This window comes from Aotus nancymaae, unplaced genomic scaffold, assembly GCF_030222135.1.
Source record: "Aotus nancymaae isolate 86718 unplaced genomic scaffold, 86718_ANA_hifiasm-v0.15.2.pri h1tg000076l, whole genome shotgun sequence".
Lineage (NCBI taxonomy): Eukaryota > Metazoa > Chordata > Mammalia > Primates > Aotidae > Aotus > Aotus nancymaae.
Window position 1 is genome coordinate 17990315 of NW_026988491.1, and position 15628 is coordinate 18005942.

The 15628-nt window shown below is 54.6% G+C and overlaps 1 protein-coding gene across 2 annotated transcripts in view; it reads right to left on the minus strand.

Moving 5' to 3' along the window:
* The window catches only part of SCUBE1 (signal peptide, CUB domain and EGF like domain containing 1), a 143016-nt gene that overhangs the window by 59947 nt on the left and 67441 nt on the right, over positions 1-15628 (minus strand). For both annotated transcript variants that reach the window (XM_021668664.2, XM_021668663.2), the window contains exon 5: positions 4062-4187. In XM_021668664.2, the coding sequence (XP_021524339.2) occupies positions 4062-4187 (126 nt within the window). The remainder of the gene's footprint in view (positions 1-4061; positions 4188-15628) is intronic.

Consider the following 15628-nt stretch of genomic DNA (forward strand, 5'->3'; position numbering starts at 1 on the left):
GCGGTGGTAGATGAAGACAGCTTCATCCTTCCCAGGCTGCAGGACATTTTACGGCCGCCTGTCTCTATGGGGCAAATGTCTGTCAATGCTGGGACATACTTGTCAAGCTGTCGGGGGGAGGGAGATGGCTGCCTGTGGTTCCAGGTGACCCTCATTTCCTTAGTTCCTGCAGGGCTTTCTTTCCTCTGCCTGTTTTGGGGTGTGTGGATGTCTCCTTGGACGTCCGCCCTCTCAGAGCCCCAGGGGGCCACCTCAAACTCTCTCCCTGGAAAGCCCTAATCCTCCTGGAGCTCAACAATGTTGGAACTGACAGACTCATGCCAATTAATGTCATCTGGGGTACAGTTTTGAAAATCGGCTAAATAATAACAATATTACATTGCTTTCAGTGCCTGTGGCCAAGACGGTTCCCAGCATCAGCAAGCTGGGTTGGCTGAAAAGGGGGCAGAACAAAAAGGAGTCTGAAGTCGGACAAGTTACCAATTCAAGTTTATTTAAACATGCGGTCCATTTCCAGGGTGAGAGAGATCGCTAGAGGGGAGCAGCGACTCCAGTGCTCCCCAGGGGGTGTAGGGCCCCCCCGCCTTGTGATGCTGGCGAGACAGCTGCAAGGCCATCACCCGAATGCAAATGTGCACCAGGATCTCAGCACGGGGCGTGTTCCTAGATACTTTAACCATCCATCTAAGCTCCACTCTTTAATTTATTTGGTAAAACCCCAATGACCAAATATGCAAAAATAAACCTCAGACCAACTATGGTTAGAGGGGACAAAAATCCCAAATTCTGAGAGTTTGAATGAATTATGTTCTGTCAGGTTGACCCACGAGCACAGCTGGTGCCAAAGGGAAGTCATTTGGTGGCGACTCCCAGAGAAGGATCTCAGACGTTTCAGAACTGACTTCTGCAGCTGTGCTTCTCCACACTCCTCCTTTCACAGAGAACGATGCAGAGCCTTCCCTGTCCTGTGATGGTGGCGCCTCAGCCTTGGACACATGCTACCTTCACAGCAAGTCAGGAGGATGTCCAGAAAATGGCTTGATGGGGACAGGTGTCAGTGCCTCAGATGCTGTGCTCTGCAGCCAGGGGCTCTAAGGGGCTGCTCCCTGTTCCACAGGGAGCTGAGGATCATCCAGAGGAGGGAGCGGACTTCTAGGGTGAAATTTCAGGGACCTGAAAAATGCTTCCAGAAACACAACTGGGTTTCAAGCACAAAGTCTTCCAGCCCCTTCTCCTCAGGAGTGACTCTTCTCCAGGGTGGAGGTGGCACCCTGGATGGGAGCTCGGCTTTCATCTCTCAATAGCTCGTCTCAGTGGCCAGGAGGGAACCCAGGGAAGCCAGGGGTTCCAGGAATCTGCAGCTCTGCACAGATCTCAGTCAATGGGAAGAGACCCAGGTGGAACCTCACTTTGGGCTGGACGTCGTGTGCCTTTCTAGGACCCAGGAGATTCCTGTTTCAGAGTGGGCAGGGGTGCAGCTGAGGAGAAGGCAGTCCTTCTTGAGCTCCAGGCTCCTGGAGACAGGCTGTGCCCTAAAAGTGACTCTAATGAAGACAGAGGCCTGTCTGAGGCAACTCAAGGGAGGTCCAGGCTCAGGGGCCCTGGTTCCCTACACATAGGCATTTGTGCGTCTCACAGACCCCCAAGGGTCGAGACTTCGAGTACCGGAGAACCTACGGCTTTTATGCAGAAACGTCTGAGCTCAAGCTCTGGTGAGATGGACAGAGGGCGGAGAAAATCTCCTCTGGCCTGGCCCTGAAGTAGGTCCTGGGCTCTGGATGGATGACAGCTTGGTTCAGAGCACTGCAGTCCTCTTGAGCTACAGAGGCTGGCTGGGTAAGCCAGGCCTTAGCCCCCAACCCAGCTTGAGATCTGGAATTTCCTGGAATGCAAGTGACTTCAAGGACTAGAGTGAAAGCCTCTGAGCTAACTTCACACCAGCCTTGCCTTATTAACCTCACAGAAGCAGCCAAAGCTGGGCTGGCCAGGCAGCTGCCTGTGTAGGCCCTTCATGGGAGGCCTCAGGCCCCAGAAATCACATCAGGCTCTCCATACCTCGGTGACGTTCAGCCACCCATGGAGAGGGTGGGACTGCAGTTTCTTAAGCCAGCACATATTCCAGGCAAGGGGGGAGCCCTTCCCTGGCAGGGGCAGCTGGGGTGAGGGTTGTGGGGGGTGTCCCAGCTGCTCACAGGGCCCTGCCTAGTTCCTGACCTTTCGCACCAGGCCGGCGCCCAGAAGATGCTCTCTGAGCAAACTCCTCCTGGTAGTGCTTGTCTCAGATGTACTATGGGATCAGGGAGTGAGCTGGCCCCAGCCAGGCCACCTGCAGCCTCTCCTGCCTGGCACTGGGCTCGGAGCCTGGTTCGAGCAGGTGCTCAGCCTGTCTTCTGACTGAGGGAAGGCACTGTCCTTCTGGCCAGGGCTATCCACAAGCCTGCTGACGCCATGCGTTCTTGACCTTGGCCTTTCTTGTAGGAAACTCAGATCACACAACAGCAGGGACTGGGAAAGCTGGAGTCAGCATCTTCTGTTCTGATGCAGCTGGGGCCAGAAGGTTTCTCTGCAGATAAAGGAATACATCTGGTGTGGAGAGGGGCCCTGGCTGGAGCCCTGGGGCTGGAGGCTGGCACTTCCAGTGGAGACTGCCCCTGTTTCGTCCTGCCCTGGGTGACAGTATACAGGATTATCTTGGCTACTCCACAGGAAAGAGCCACAAACACAGAGAATGGTGGTCCGCCTCTCGGACCATACCTGGGGCAGAAGGAGGCACCTCCACTTTGGAGAACGGACGAATCACATCTGGTGCATGTGGGTCCCCGGGGCCTTGGTGACTGTTCTAGGAGGGCATGAATCAGGAAAGGTGTGGCCAGGCAGCCGAAGGGGAGCTGATGACAACGGAGAGGATAAGGGACTGCGGGTGATGGACCAGCAAGGCCAGCTGTCCTCTCCACAGAATGATGGTGGAAGGCCATTTTCGTTATGATGGCAGGCAGTCCAGTCTCTCATTTCCACAGCTGGGGAGGGGACCCCCTTCTCTACTGGGAGTTGGAACTGGACTTTGCCATAACATTTTTCTGTGTTAGAAAGTGGGCTTGAGATGAAGTACTTGTCTCCAGCCAGAGGTGGAAAGTGCTTCCAGCAGTCTCGTTTGGCTCTTTGTAAAAACAGGGCACATGTGACATCACTTTGGGTATCCATGGTGCCCTCATTTCCCACAAGGAGAGGCCCATCCCGCCGTCTCCCCGTGTAGCTGTGGGCAGGATGCGCTGGCTCCCAAGCTTCTGAGTTCAGCTGCTGTTCTACCTGGTTTCCTGGCTCCTACTCCTACTGGGGAATGGGTGACCCCATGAAGAGGCTGGACTACGCGTGCGCCCTGCAGGCAGACCACCAAGCAGATCCTGAAATGGCATCTTCGGCCAGAGGCCTCCTTCAGCTCCGATCTCCTCTCCCAGGGTATCACCATTGGCAGCTGGCCTTGCAGGGGTCGCACTGTGAGTTCTGATCTTTAAATTTTATTTTAGAGATGAGGTCTTGCTATGTAGTCCAAGCTGGACTCAAAGTTGGGCTGGAGTGATCCTCTGGCTTCTGCCTCCCAACCAGCTGGCACTATAGGTGTGCAGAGTTCTGCTCTTTGGTCCCGGAAATATGGTCAGCACAGCCCAGAACCGGACCCTGCAGAATCATCCTCTTTTCCTTCTTTCTACTGCTCATTACCAGGGGCTTCCCAGGCCCATCGAGAAACCTGTCTTGTAGACCTCGGTGCCACGGCCCCACCATTCCCGCTGGAGAGCTTAGGCTCAGGGGCTGACGCAGACCCAGCCCAGCTCCTGGGGCTACACTGGCGGTGTCATGCTTGCTGAGGAAAGCCCCGAGCCTGAGGCTCACAACCCTTGTCCCTCATGCCCCTATCACGCCCCTTCAGCAGGCCGTGCCCTTCTCTCCACCCCATGGGGCTGGGGGCCCTCCCTGGCCAATGTCCAGCAGGCTGGACAGACCCTCCAGAAAGCAATGGCAGGAGGCGCATGGGACGTCTGACCCATTTGACTCCATCTACCTACGTGTGCAGTCCTTCTGGTTTTGGGCAAGGTCAAAGCCGGGCCTGCAGTCGCAGGCCACCCCACCTTTGGGCGTCTCCCGGCAGATGTGGGCACAGCCATGGTCTTTGTTCATGCAGTTCATACCCTCTGGGAAGAGAGACAGACAAGAGACGGGTTGGGGACCAGGCAGAGAGGGAGAGAGAAAATTTCAGGTGAAAGGAGATAGCCAATGGGATGTAACAAGCAAATGGGCTGTCACTGCACGTATCATGCACACACGTGCATGTGCGCACACACACACACGCACGTGTGGAGCAGCCAGTCACATGGATGTCCCTTAGGGAGGAAGCAAGGGCAAGCTGCCCGGGTCCAGATTCAGGCAGCACCGCAAATGGTACCTCGTGGCCACAGACACAAGCCTCTCCTCTAGGTCAGATTGCGGGGTGTGGTCTGGAGGACTGCTTCTGTGTCAGGGTGGTTTGGTCCCCTCTCCTGAGCCACCCATGGTTCTAGGGTTCCTCCCACCCACCCAGCAGACTGGATCTCCCCTCTCCGTCTGCCTGGAGTAGCTCATACCCCCTTCTGTTGACCTCAGTTGATGTTTATCTTCCTGGTGATTTGTGAGGCGTTTCCAGAATTTATGAGGTCAGGGGTCAAGTGAGAGGTTGTAGGTCACAAGTCCATCAAGAAGCCAAGGCAGATGAAAGGGAAGAGCCTCTGTCTGCCAAGCCACTGGCTTTGTGACCTGCCTTCCACCTCCACCCGCAAGAAGCTCAGGCAGGAGTGAAGCTGGCAGTGAAGGCTGCAGACGGCGAATGCGAACGGGCAACCTCCTACCCCCGGGACACACCAGCCTCTCGTTCCAGGGGAGGCCTGGCTCAATCCTGACCCCGTCCACTTTAAATATGGGTATGCAGCAACTCAGAATATATTTAAAAACACTTACACCCTGCTAGTTGTAATAAAGATAAAAACATCTAATGTTAAAAATCTAACACACACATGGAATTGATGAAGCCTGCATTTTGCCCAGCACCATAACTCCTGGTTTCACCTGATTCTGTGACCCCTATTTCCTCACCTCGATTTTCTCACTAATCAATCAAATTGTTGGAATGACGCAGAGTCTAACCAAGCAACAAGTGAACACGGAAAGCGCTTTCATGCTGCAGCCCCTCATAGAAGCTGCAAGTTCACACCGAGAGGCCCTTTCTGCTGGCTCGACTCCAAGAGAGCATCGGCGCCCGAATCGCACAGACAGTGGTGTACGGTCAACGCTTAACAACCGGTGGGGGGTGGAGGCTGTTTTGCAGTATTTACCAATTTCTGTGGGATAAATACGCCCGCCATGGCTAATTTCAAGGTACCAGGGAGATGTGGCCGAGGGTGGAGCTGGGGATAAATGTGCACAATTGGCTCTCATGAGCCAAGACAAGCCAGCCATAGCGTGTCACTTTCTTAGAAAGGTGGCTGTAAAGGCAGGCAGATAGAGGTGTGAATCTGGCCTCCTTACTGGCTGTGGCCTCGGAGACAGCTGCTTCACTTTTCTGAGCCTCATCTTAGAATGGGCACGAACACTCTATCTCATGGAGGAGGTGTGCAAATTAAATACAGCTACAGACAGGAAATGGCAGGCAATAGGAGACTAGGTCTGTGTGTGGGGGCGCCAGCTTCCGAGGCTGGTGCTTCTCCTGCAGGTCTGGAGACAGTGTGGCTCCTCCCTGCAGCCTGGCTGGACCAGGCGGCCCCTCCTGAGAGGCGGCTCTCAGTAGAGGAAGCTTCTCAGCCTGTGGAGACATATCCTGTCCTCACTGGGCCATCTGGGAGCCTCCTGCCCTGGCAAGGGTTTGGCCAGTGGCTGGTGGTCACCAAGCCATCTCCCTGAGTGTTACTGATGGCTGTTGTCAACGGTGGACTGAGCCCAGGGTCGCCCCACTCACTCCCTGCTCATTTGGCTTCCACGGCTTCCTGCGGTTTCAGCTTCTCCCAGTCGCACATCCTCCATGGTTTGCCATCCCACAATGCCCGCAGAGCAGCCCCCAAGGGTGCCCCATCTCACCTTGCTGCTCCTTCTTCCTGGCTAGACACCCTTTCCTATCTTCCATAAAGGAAATCCTAGGCCTGCCTCAAACTCCTTCAATTCCACAAAGCCTCCTGACTCCTGCCTTACACTCCCTGCCTCCCCCCATGCCGCCACCCATGTTAACTTCCCAGGCTGTCCTATGGCTGGCACCGGAGACAATGCTGTAAGCTGATCTGTGCTTTCTTCCTAAGCTGGGAAGAGCCCAAGGGCCCTTGCTTGGCTCAGGCTTATTATATATGATGAAGAAAGGGAGATTGAATTTCTATTCCCAGCCAAAGAATCACAATTTACAAGAAGCCTGGTAATCATCACCAACCATAAATTTGTCACTGGGGAGCTGATGGATACCTGAACCCTGGGTAACGGAATATGAAGCTTTAGGGGCCATTCAGTCTTCTCCCTCATCGTGGACTTGCCATCAAGTGATCTTTCTTTTTGAGACTCTAGACTTTACCACTGAGCTGTTGTTTTCTTGGCAAAGAATACTCTGGGGATGTAATCTAGCATGACTATGGACTGCAGTAATCCACAGTCCATAAGACGCTGAGCACGAGAATCGCAGAGCTGAAAGGTGAGCCCCAGGCCCTGTCTGTAGTCAGCTGGTCTCAAAGGCCTTTACTTTACCTCTCAACAACTTGGGGAAGAGGTAGAGCCCTCCATCTCCCACCTAAAGACCCTGAGGGAGAGCTAAGGTCCTGATTAGCCACCCTCACTCAATACCCCACTGCAGGCCCGATGCACACTGCCCCTCACCCGGCATCCCCAGCACCGGAGCCCCCACTGGCTCTGCGACGAAGAGCAAGGGACGGGCCAGTGATTATTAGTGGAACTGACTTCAGGACCTCTATATATTCCTGACAATTATAAAGGAGCCCAAATAGCTATGGTGGACACGCTTATGTGTTACAGCTATCGAGATTGGCCAGGCTAGGTATTACAGAGAGAAATTTACATTTACTTTTTTTTTTTTTTTTGAAGGAATTGAGAAGCATTTATATAAAAACAAGATAAAAAACTTATTACATGTGGGCTGGGCGTGGAGGCTCACTCCTGTAATCCCAGAACTTTGGCATGGCAAGGCGGGAAGATCACTTGAGGTCAGGAGTTCGAGACTAGCCTGGCCAGCGTGGTGAAACCCTGTCTCTACTAAAAATACAAAAATTAGCCAGGTGTAGTGGCACATGCCTGTAATCCCAGCTACTTGGGAGGCTGAGGCAGGAGAATTGTTTGAACACAGGAGGCGGAGGCTGCAGTGAGCTGAGATCGAGCCATTGCACTCCAGCCTGGGTGGCAGAGTGAGACTCAGTCTTAAAAAAAAAAAAAAAAAAAGGAAAAAAAAAACCCCTTATTACATGTTAGCACAACTCATCTATTTTTGTTAAAAACTCAATTTTCCAGAACAGGAAGGGTTGCTGGAGATGGGCCCTTTCAGTTCTCCCAGCAGCCAGGCCCGCAAGAGCCAGGCTTACCAGCTGCATGGTGAGGCTGCGGTCAGGCTGGAGTCTGCTCAGTCTGAGTGCTGCTGGGATGCCTCCTCCCTGAGAAAGGTGGTCATGGGAGAATCACCATCACGTTTCAAAATGACCCTAGTAACCACTCCAAGGATGGCTGCTACTGCCTGGCCTGGGGGCTTCCTATGCTCTAATCAGCTCCTCTGTCAGCTGCATCGAGTTCACCTCCCCTCAGGGACAACACTGGCTTCTGGAGGCCATAAGCAGATAGGCTCTGTGGCTGGCGGAACCACAGAAGGTCAGGGTTGGACCCCTCCCTGCGACCCATCTTGTTTATGTATCTTACAGGGACGGAAAGTCCCTGAGATGGGCAGTGAATGTCCTAGAACATACAGCAGAGCTGGAACCTGGGCCACTGGGCTCCCAGCCGAGGCTCTCCTGCCTTGGGGTCACTGGGCTATACCTGTGGGACCCAGATGGCTGATAGGGAGCAAACATTTCCTAGGGGAACAGAATCAGGAACCTGGCAGAGTGAGTGACCACCCAGTGCCTGTTACTGGCCACTGTTTCCAGACTTACAAGCCCAGCAAAATCCAAGGGCAATTCAGATGCTGCTTCCCCTGGGAAGCTCTCGGAGCAGCCCCTCCACAAAGCACATAACCTGGCTCCTCGTTTGACCTTCTATGGCTGTTGCTGACAGGCCCTGAGTGTGAGGACAGCGTCAGCCACCCTGCAGCACAGGATGTCCGTTTTCTCAGCTGTTAAATGGGTATGTAATAATCTCTGCCCCACGGTTGCTGGGAAGCTCAAACCACATCAAGGGAGGCACAGGGAGGGTCTCAGTAAAGCACGGCTGCCGAGACAGCAGTCCGACTCCGCCCTTGCTTCATTCTGCTTTGTAGTAAATCGGAATCGTTGCTTCCGCCACACTCTTCCCTGCCAGCCGTGGGTAACCGGATGAGGAGACCTGAGCTTTATTCTTTTCAGTATCACGAGGACCCAGCACAGGGCCTGGCCCAGGCTTCGGGATCTGCAAACAGTGGCTGAAAGAAGGAAGAAGAATGAGTGGGGAAAGAGAGGGAAGAATGGAAAGGGAGAGAAGAGGGAGTGAGGAAGGAAGGACAGAGAAACGAAGCCCCCTATTTCAGAACAGATCAAGCCCGCTGTCTGTTATTTTAGGAGGCAAGGCTACCATTTTGGAAATGCTCTTGTGGCATTCCTAGTTTTTTGTGCTATGAAACACAGCACTGTGGGACAGTCCCTTCCCCATCATCTAACACAGCGTCCTGGACAGGAAGAGACCCCAGGACTGGCAGGGTCTAAGGATGGCCCATTCTAGCTTCCCTGACAGACAAAGCAACAGTGACACAGGGACCAGGGTGGCAGGCTGGGGCAGGGAGAGGGCACCGGCCCCACCCACTGGAGCAGCTGTGGTATCCTCTGTGCCTCCAAACCTCAGGGGCAGAGCAGGTGGCATGCCCTCCCTGCCCTCTCCCAGAGGGGCCGTCTGAGGGCAGTGAGCTAATGGGAAAGAATACCAACTCATCCGCTCCTGCAGGTGGTATTTCTGGATGTTGGCCACCAAGGGCCATAAGGGTCAAGTCAAGATGTGAAGGGGAAAGGTGAACCCTGGGGCATGTGAGGTGCTTGGTTCCAAGCCCTTCTGCTCTAGGAGAATGGTCCTGGGCTTCAGTGAGAAAGGACTGTGTGGGTCTGTGATTCTACCCCCTCTGCCATGACCTTGGAAGGAGCCTGCAGCCCTCCTCCAGCTCCCCTGAGCCAGCCAGGCCCATGCAGCCAGTGGTAGCTGCAGGCCATGTCCACTGATGCCAGCCTGTGAACTCTGCCAGAGCAGGGGCCAAGCCCACTCAGGCCCAACCCCAAGCCCAGAGGCCCTCCCCGGGTCTAGGACCAGAGCAGGCTTCTGTGAGCTTGAGGAACAGAATGGCCCTGGCTCAAAGTCAATCCTTCTGTGGCCCCCTGATTTGTGTCACGTCTGCTCTTGGGAGCCACAGGACAGCTCCCTTGACCTAGCCATGGAGAGGCAAGTTCAGCAGAGGGCCCTGCTGGTCTCCCTTCTTGATGGGAAGTGATACAGAATTTCAGAGTCATTCCCAGAAATGCTGGTCTTCGGAGGCCTGATGCCCGTCAGGCCAGGCGGCCCGCCAGGTCGAATCTAATCTGATCCAACCATCTGAATCCAATTATATTCTGCAAACTCAGACCAAGTGTCTCCTTGGTGCCCAAGATGGGCCAGGGAGCAAGGAGCAGACAGATGCTCTGGTGCCACGATGCCAAGTCCACATTCAGGCGGCCACTTGCTGTGTGACCCTGGGCAAGCCCTTCGCCCTGAACCTCAGTTTCCACTTGTGTAGAGCTGGATAGTAGTAGCGCCTGCCTCCCAGCCTATGCTACATGTGCAGCTCCGGTCTCTGGGTGAGAAAGGCGCTGGCTAACGGTGCCGACAGGCTGTTCTGTTCCTGGCCAGAAGGAAGCCACAGGAGAGCTGTCAGCAGGGAAGCAACACACTAGTGTGTCAGGAAGGTCTCTGGAGGCTGCATGGAAGACGCCCTGGAGGGTCAGGACTGCAGGCCGGGAAAGTGGAGAGGCTGTTGCTATCACTCTGAAAGGGACAAAGCCTGGTAGAGGGGCAGTGGTTGTGGGGACTGGGAGGGGACTGAATTGGACACATTTAAGAGCTGCTTCTGAGTTTTCTGGAAGACAGGATGTCTGAATTTGGGCCCTGACTATACTTTCATTCACTCAGACCCTCATAACAAGCCTGAGGATCGGGCATCACCGTGTCCACCTTCCAGACAAGCAGATGGAGGTGGGGACAGTGTGGGGGGAAGACATGTCCTGGGCCGTGTCTTCCTCTCCAAGTGCCAGTGCTTCCTCCCGATGGGCCCTCCCCAAGGTCCCCATCACCTCTGGACCCTGACAGGCCCCGCAGCCCTTCCCCACTGGGGCCTATCTTCCCCCAAGGCCTTCGATCATATCGTTCTTGGGTGCTCCACTGGAGTGTTCACAGAGAGGAACGATGGCACAGTCTGCCTGGCTCCCAGCCAGCTCGCACATGGTGTCCTCTGCAATGCAAAGCTCACGGATGCATCTCAAGCGGGGCAGGGCGGCCCAGTGTGTTTGTACTTAGGAGTGAGCCTTTCTTGCTGCTGCGGCTGCATAACAAAGCTGGAATGTGTGCCTCCTGAGGGTCGTTGCTATGGCGACTTCATTAATAACATCATTTTCTACATCCATGTCCCTTAAATACATGGGAAGGGATGGCAAGCTGGGAACGGCAGAGCAGGGAGAAAAGAACAATTACCTTGCTCCGCCCTTCCCCCTCAACTTGGGAGGAAGGGATTTTCTTCCCTTCACCTCATCAATAGAAAATTATGGAGCCAAGAAAGAGGCTGGAGCCTTGGGGGCGGTGGGGGGAGGAGAGGGCTGCCTGCCCCAACCCAGACTCCGCAAGCTGTCTGAGCCACACAGGGAAAAACAAACATGAGCTCCCATCGACCTCCAAGGGGGGCTGAAGGAAACATCAGGAAGGTGGTGCCAGGGCGGGGGACGGGGGGGTGGGGGATGGCACAGAACAGCTGTAGAGCTGGGGCTGGTGGGAGGGATGACCTCCCGCGTTCATTGGAACTGCATATGCGCCAGGCCCACCATGCACTGGAGACTCCTCACCTCCCAGATTCCCTGACAAGCCCGGGAGGCGGTGCGCTATGGTACAGGCTGAGCATCGGTCATCCGAAAATCTGAAATCTGAAATGCTCTAAAACCCAAAGCTTTTTCAGCACACTGACATCATGCCACAAGTGGAGAATTCTACATATAACTACTTCAAACAAACTTTGTTTTATGCACAAAATTATTGAAACGTTGTAGGAAATTGCCTTCAGGCTATGTGTACAACGAATGTATAAAACAAATGCGTCCCATGTTTAGACTTGGGTCCATCCACAAGATATGTGATTATGTATCTGCAGAGTTCCCAGATGGAAAAAAATCCAACACTGGAAATACTTTTGATCCCAAGCACTTCGGATAAAGGCTGCTCAACTTGTATTATGTCCACCGAACAGATGAGGGCACTGAGCGCAGACGCTCATGACGGAGGTAAGGTGACTGGGCTGAGCGCAGCCGGCAGAGCTGGAGCCACAATACGCTCTGGCCAAGGCCATCTCCAACGAGAGCTTCTCCAGGGCGCTGATTCTGATGCTGCCCTGCCAGTTCCCTCAGAGCCACGGAGAGCCACCCCCCAAGGGCCGGGAGCATATCCTGCAAAGCCAGGGCCTGGCAGAGACAGAGAAGCCTTTACAACATTGCCCTATAAGGCGCGTCACCCCATATAACAGAAGCTCTTCAGAGAGGTGAAGCAATTTGCCTGTGGTCACTGAGTAGGACACGGGAGACACAATAGGGTCGAAACTGAAACCCGGCTCTGTGTGACTGGAAGCCCTGTCCTTCTCCAGCTGCAGAGCGAACTTTCTAGAGCATAAATCTGACTGTGTCTTCCTACTGTAAACAAACAAAACCTCTTCAATGCACCTGCACCCAGTGCCCAAAGGAGCAGGCTGAGAGCCCTCAGTATGGCACTGAAGGTCCTCCCTGACCCCGCCACCTGCCTCTCCAGTTTGCCCGTCCTTCCACCCTTGCCCCTGGGTGAGGGCACCCTAGTGGCTGCCTTGCACCACCTGCCCTCCCTTCCCACACTGGGGCTTCTGAGAAGGTGCTTTCCTCTGCCTGGACACACTCTCGCCCTGCTCTGAATGGCGACTTCTGGCTAGTTACTTGAGGTTCTGTTTGCGTGTCACCTCTTCAGGAAGCCCTCCGTGTTTCCACCCTCTCCACAAGTGCCTAGGCTGGATTGGGCCATGCCTGGGGCTCCTCAGCCCCCTGCCCGCTCCTTGCTCAGAGCACCCACCACACTCATTGTAGCGGTTACACATCGTCTCCCTCCCTCTAGATGGGGGCTTCTCAAAAAGACAGGGCTCACACCTGAGTGGCCTCTTTGCTCTCATCCCCTGCACAATGCTTAGCACCCAGTGAATGGGCAGGAACCGCTGGATGAACCCAAGCTCACAGGCGAGCAGCCTGGGCTCAGCTGGTCTGTGTCAGAACAGGGGCCAGCTCTCAGACAACAGCGCTCTGTTTGTCGCAGGCCCATGCCTGGCTGCCGGTCTGGCTCCTCCTTGATCCCCTAATTACCTGCTAATAGCACCCACCCCGGTGTGGCACACTGAGCGGCCTCAGCTGCAGCAGAAACGCAAGGCTCTGCCTCCCACCCTCTATCCTCCAGATCACCTTCTCTGGGGCAAATCTATGCTGCTGGTCACCAACAGCTGTCTGCACCAGACTAGACGTCCAGCTGACCCTGAGCCTAGCCACTCCCAGGCAGTGTCCCTATGGGCAGTCCCAGCTGGGAGACGGGAGTGGCCACACCTGTGGGCTTCTACTTACCCAGAGCTCCCCTACCTCAGGCCCCACAACGGGCTCTTTGCAAACCTCCCTCATTGAACATCTCAATAACCAAGTGCCAGGTACAACCAGCACTAACCTGACAGGTGAGGATGCTGAGGCTTGGAGAGAGAAAGAGACTGGCCCCGAGTCCTCCAACTTGTGTGAGGGGGTAGGGACCTGACGCCCTGGTGGCCACTCCATTGGCAGCCCCAAAAAGGGTTCTAGCCCCTCCATTAAGTGCTCACCTCACAACCCATCAGGCCTCGTCCCACTTGGCAGTGTGGTGGCCCTCGGGGAACTCGGCTCCTCTTGTCCTCCTTCTCACTGCCCCCTCTGCTTTGGCCAATGCGCCATATTGGATGTAGGGGAAAGAGCTTATCCCCTAGAGCCTCGTGGGGTCCTGGGTCCTAGCTGGGTGTGTGACTGGCAAGGAGGCTGGCCTGCTCTGCCCGGTCCCCTTCCCACCCACTCCACACACTCGCAGCACCGTCCCTTCTACTCTGACACCAACTCTGGGCCTTCCTTCAGGGTTCAAAGGCCCATGCCAGGGCCCAGAAGACTAGTTGTTCTGCATGGGCACATGCCTTGGCTCAGCACTCACCACCCAGTTGGTGCAGCCACAAGAGCCACACCTTGTATTATTTGGTTCCCAACGCCGTCCATATTCATCTGCCCATGTGCTTATGTGCCCATTCATTCCGCAAATATTTAGGGAGTGCCTCCTTGGTTTCCAGCCCCAGGATTCCAGGCAGGCGCAGGCCTTTCTACCAACCAGCCGGCTCCTTGTCTGTGCTGCCTCCTGCTCTGCTCTCCTAGTGGCCGGGCCACAGTTAAGACCGAACAGGTGCCCAATGAACACCTGCAGGGCGGGTGGTTGAGCTCACCGGCATGGACATGGGCACAGCTCCGAGAGAAATCGTCCTGCTTTGGTTTTTACCAAAAGTAAAGAAGCTTAATGAACTCCAAACAGGACAAACTCAGGGGCAAGCACTAAAAAAAAAATTATAGTGAAGCATAACATAAAGAAAAAAAGGAATAACATAAAATGGTCAATTAAAATCAGAGAAGGTTTTTGCAAGCAAAAACCAGAATGGACTGGTTTTCTGGAAAGCGATAACTAGAAGGGGCGCAGGAGAGCATCTAGGTAAAGCCTCTCCATTCCCACTGAGGAGGCGGAAGCCCACAAGACAGTGACCGTCCCGGGTCACACGGCAGTGACCTGCCCCGGGCCACGCAGCTGTCGGTGCAGAGTCTGCATGCAGCCTCTCACTTTCAGTCAAGCTCACCCTCTTTCTGGCACATCAAGAGGTGGCTCACAAGGACCGCTGCCCTAATTTGGGGACCTTCCATTGACTGTTCAGCTCATGCATTTCTTCACTCCCTCAGTTGACAAACCTTTGCTAAGCACCACCTATGTGCAGGCCCTGGGCTGAGACTGAGGATGAAGGGTGTCCAACCCCACAGGTGCATTCTCAGTTTGAGACCAAGTCACTGCCATGTGGCTCACTGGCAGGCATGTCCTGTGTACACATGACAGACAGAGCTGGGACTGTGATTGGCCTGGGGTGCTTCTCAGAAAGCAAGATGGATGCCAGCCTCCCTTCAGCACCCCCTTCCCACCCCAGGGCCTTGACTAGTGCTGGCACTGGGAACCCCTAGAAGGCTGCCTCTGTGAAATGGGAGGCAGTTCTGTCTCTGACAGTGGGGAGGACCACAAAACCTTTGCAGAGCCATGAAAAGCTCCATGGGTCAGGCACCACGGAGGCGGGGCAGGTTGATTTCAACAGCTCTGGTTGGCGCCCCCATCCCAGCCCTTTCTAAGGCGTGCGGTTTTAGAACTTGTAGCCTAATCAAATCCTCTTATTTTTTGCTTTTTTGAGACAGGATCTCACTCTGCCGCCCCCGCTGGAGGGCAGTGGTGCAGTCGCAGCTCACTGCAGCCTTGAACTCCAGGGCTCAAGCAATTCTCCTGCCTCAGCCTCTGGAATAGCCGTGACTACAGATGTGTGCTACCACACCTGACTAATTTTTGTATTTTTTGTCGAGATGAAGTTTCACCATATTGCCCAGTCTCGAATTCCTGGGCTCAAGTGATCCTTCCACCTCGGACCCCGAAGTGCTGGGCTTATAGGTGTGAGCCACTAAGCCCAGTTTAAAACTGTCTTTTGTAAGACTGTACAAGGATAGTAACAGAGATGATGGGCTCCAGCTCAGATCCCTCAAGCTGCAGGGGTGCTCTGTAAGGCTGGCCCGCTCCCCCGCTCCTGCACCCTGGCTCCTCACCTGGAGCCCCCACCCTGCCTCGTTTCTTCCCCATTCCTCTCCCTTGATTCCTGAAATTTCCCAGGCTGGTCACTAGGTGTCACCACAATCAAGTTCTTCTGCCCTCACAGACCTGGGTCTTGCCCCAGAGACAGCTGGGTCAAGAGACTCACTCACCTCTTGAACTTCTACTCCTACAAGGCCTGGGAGGCTGGAGGTGTCCTTCTTCCCTCCCTCGGGTTGCCAGGTTTAGCAAATAAAAACACAGGATACCCCAATTCAGATGAACAACTAATACTTTCTGAGTATAAGTATGTTCCAAAGTT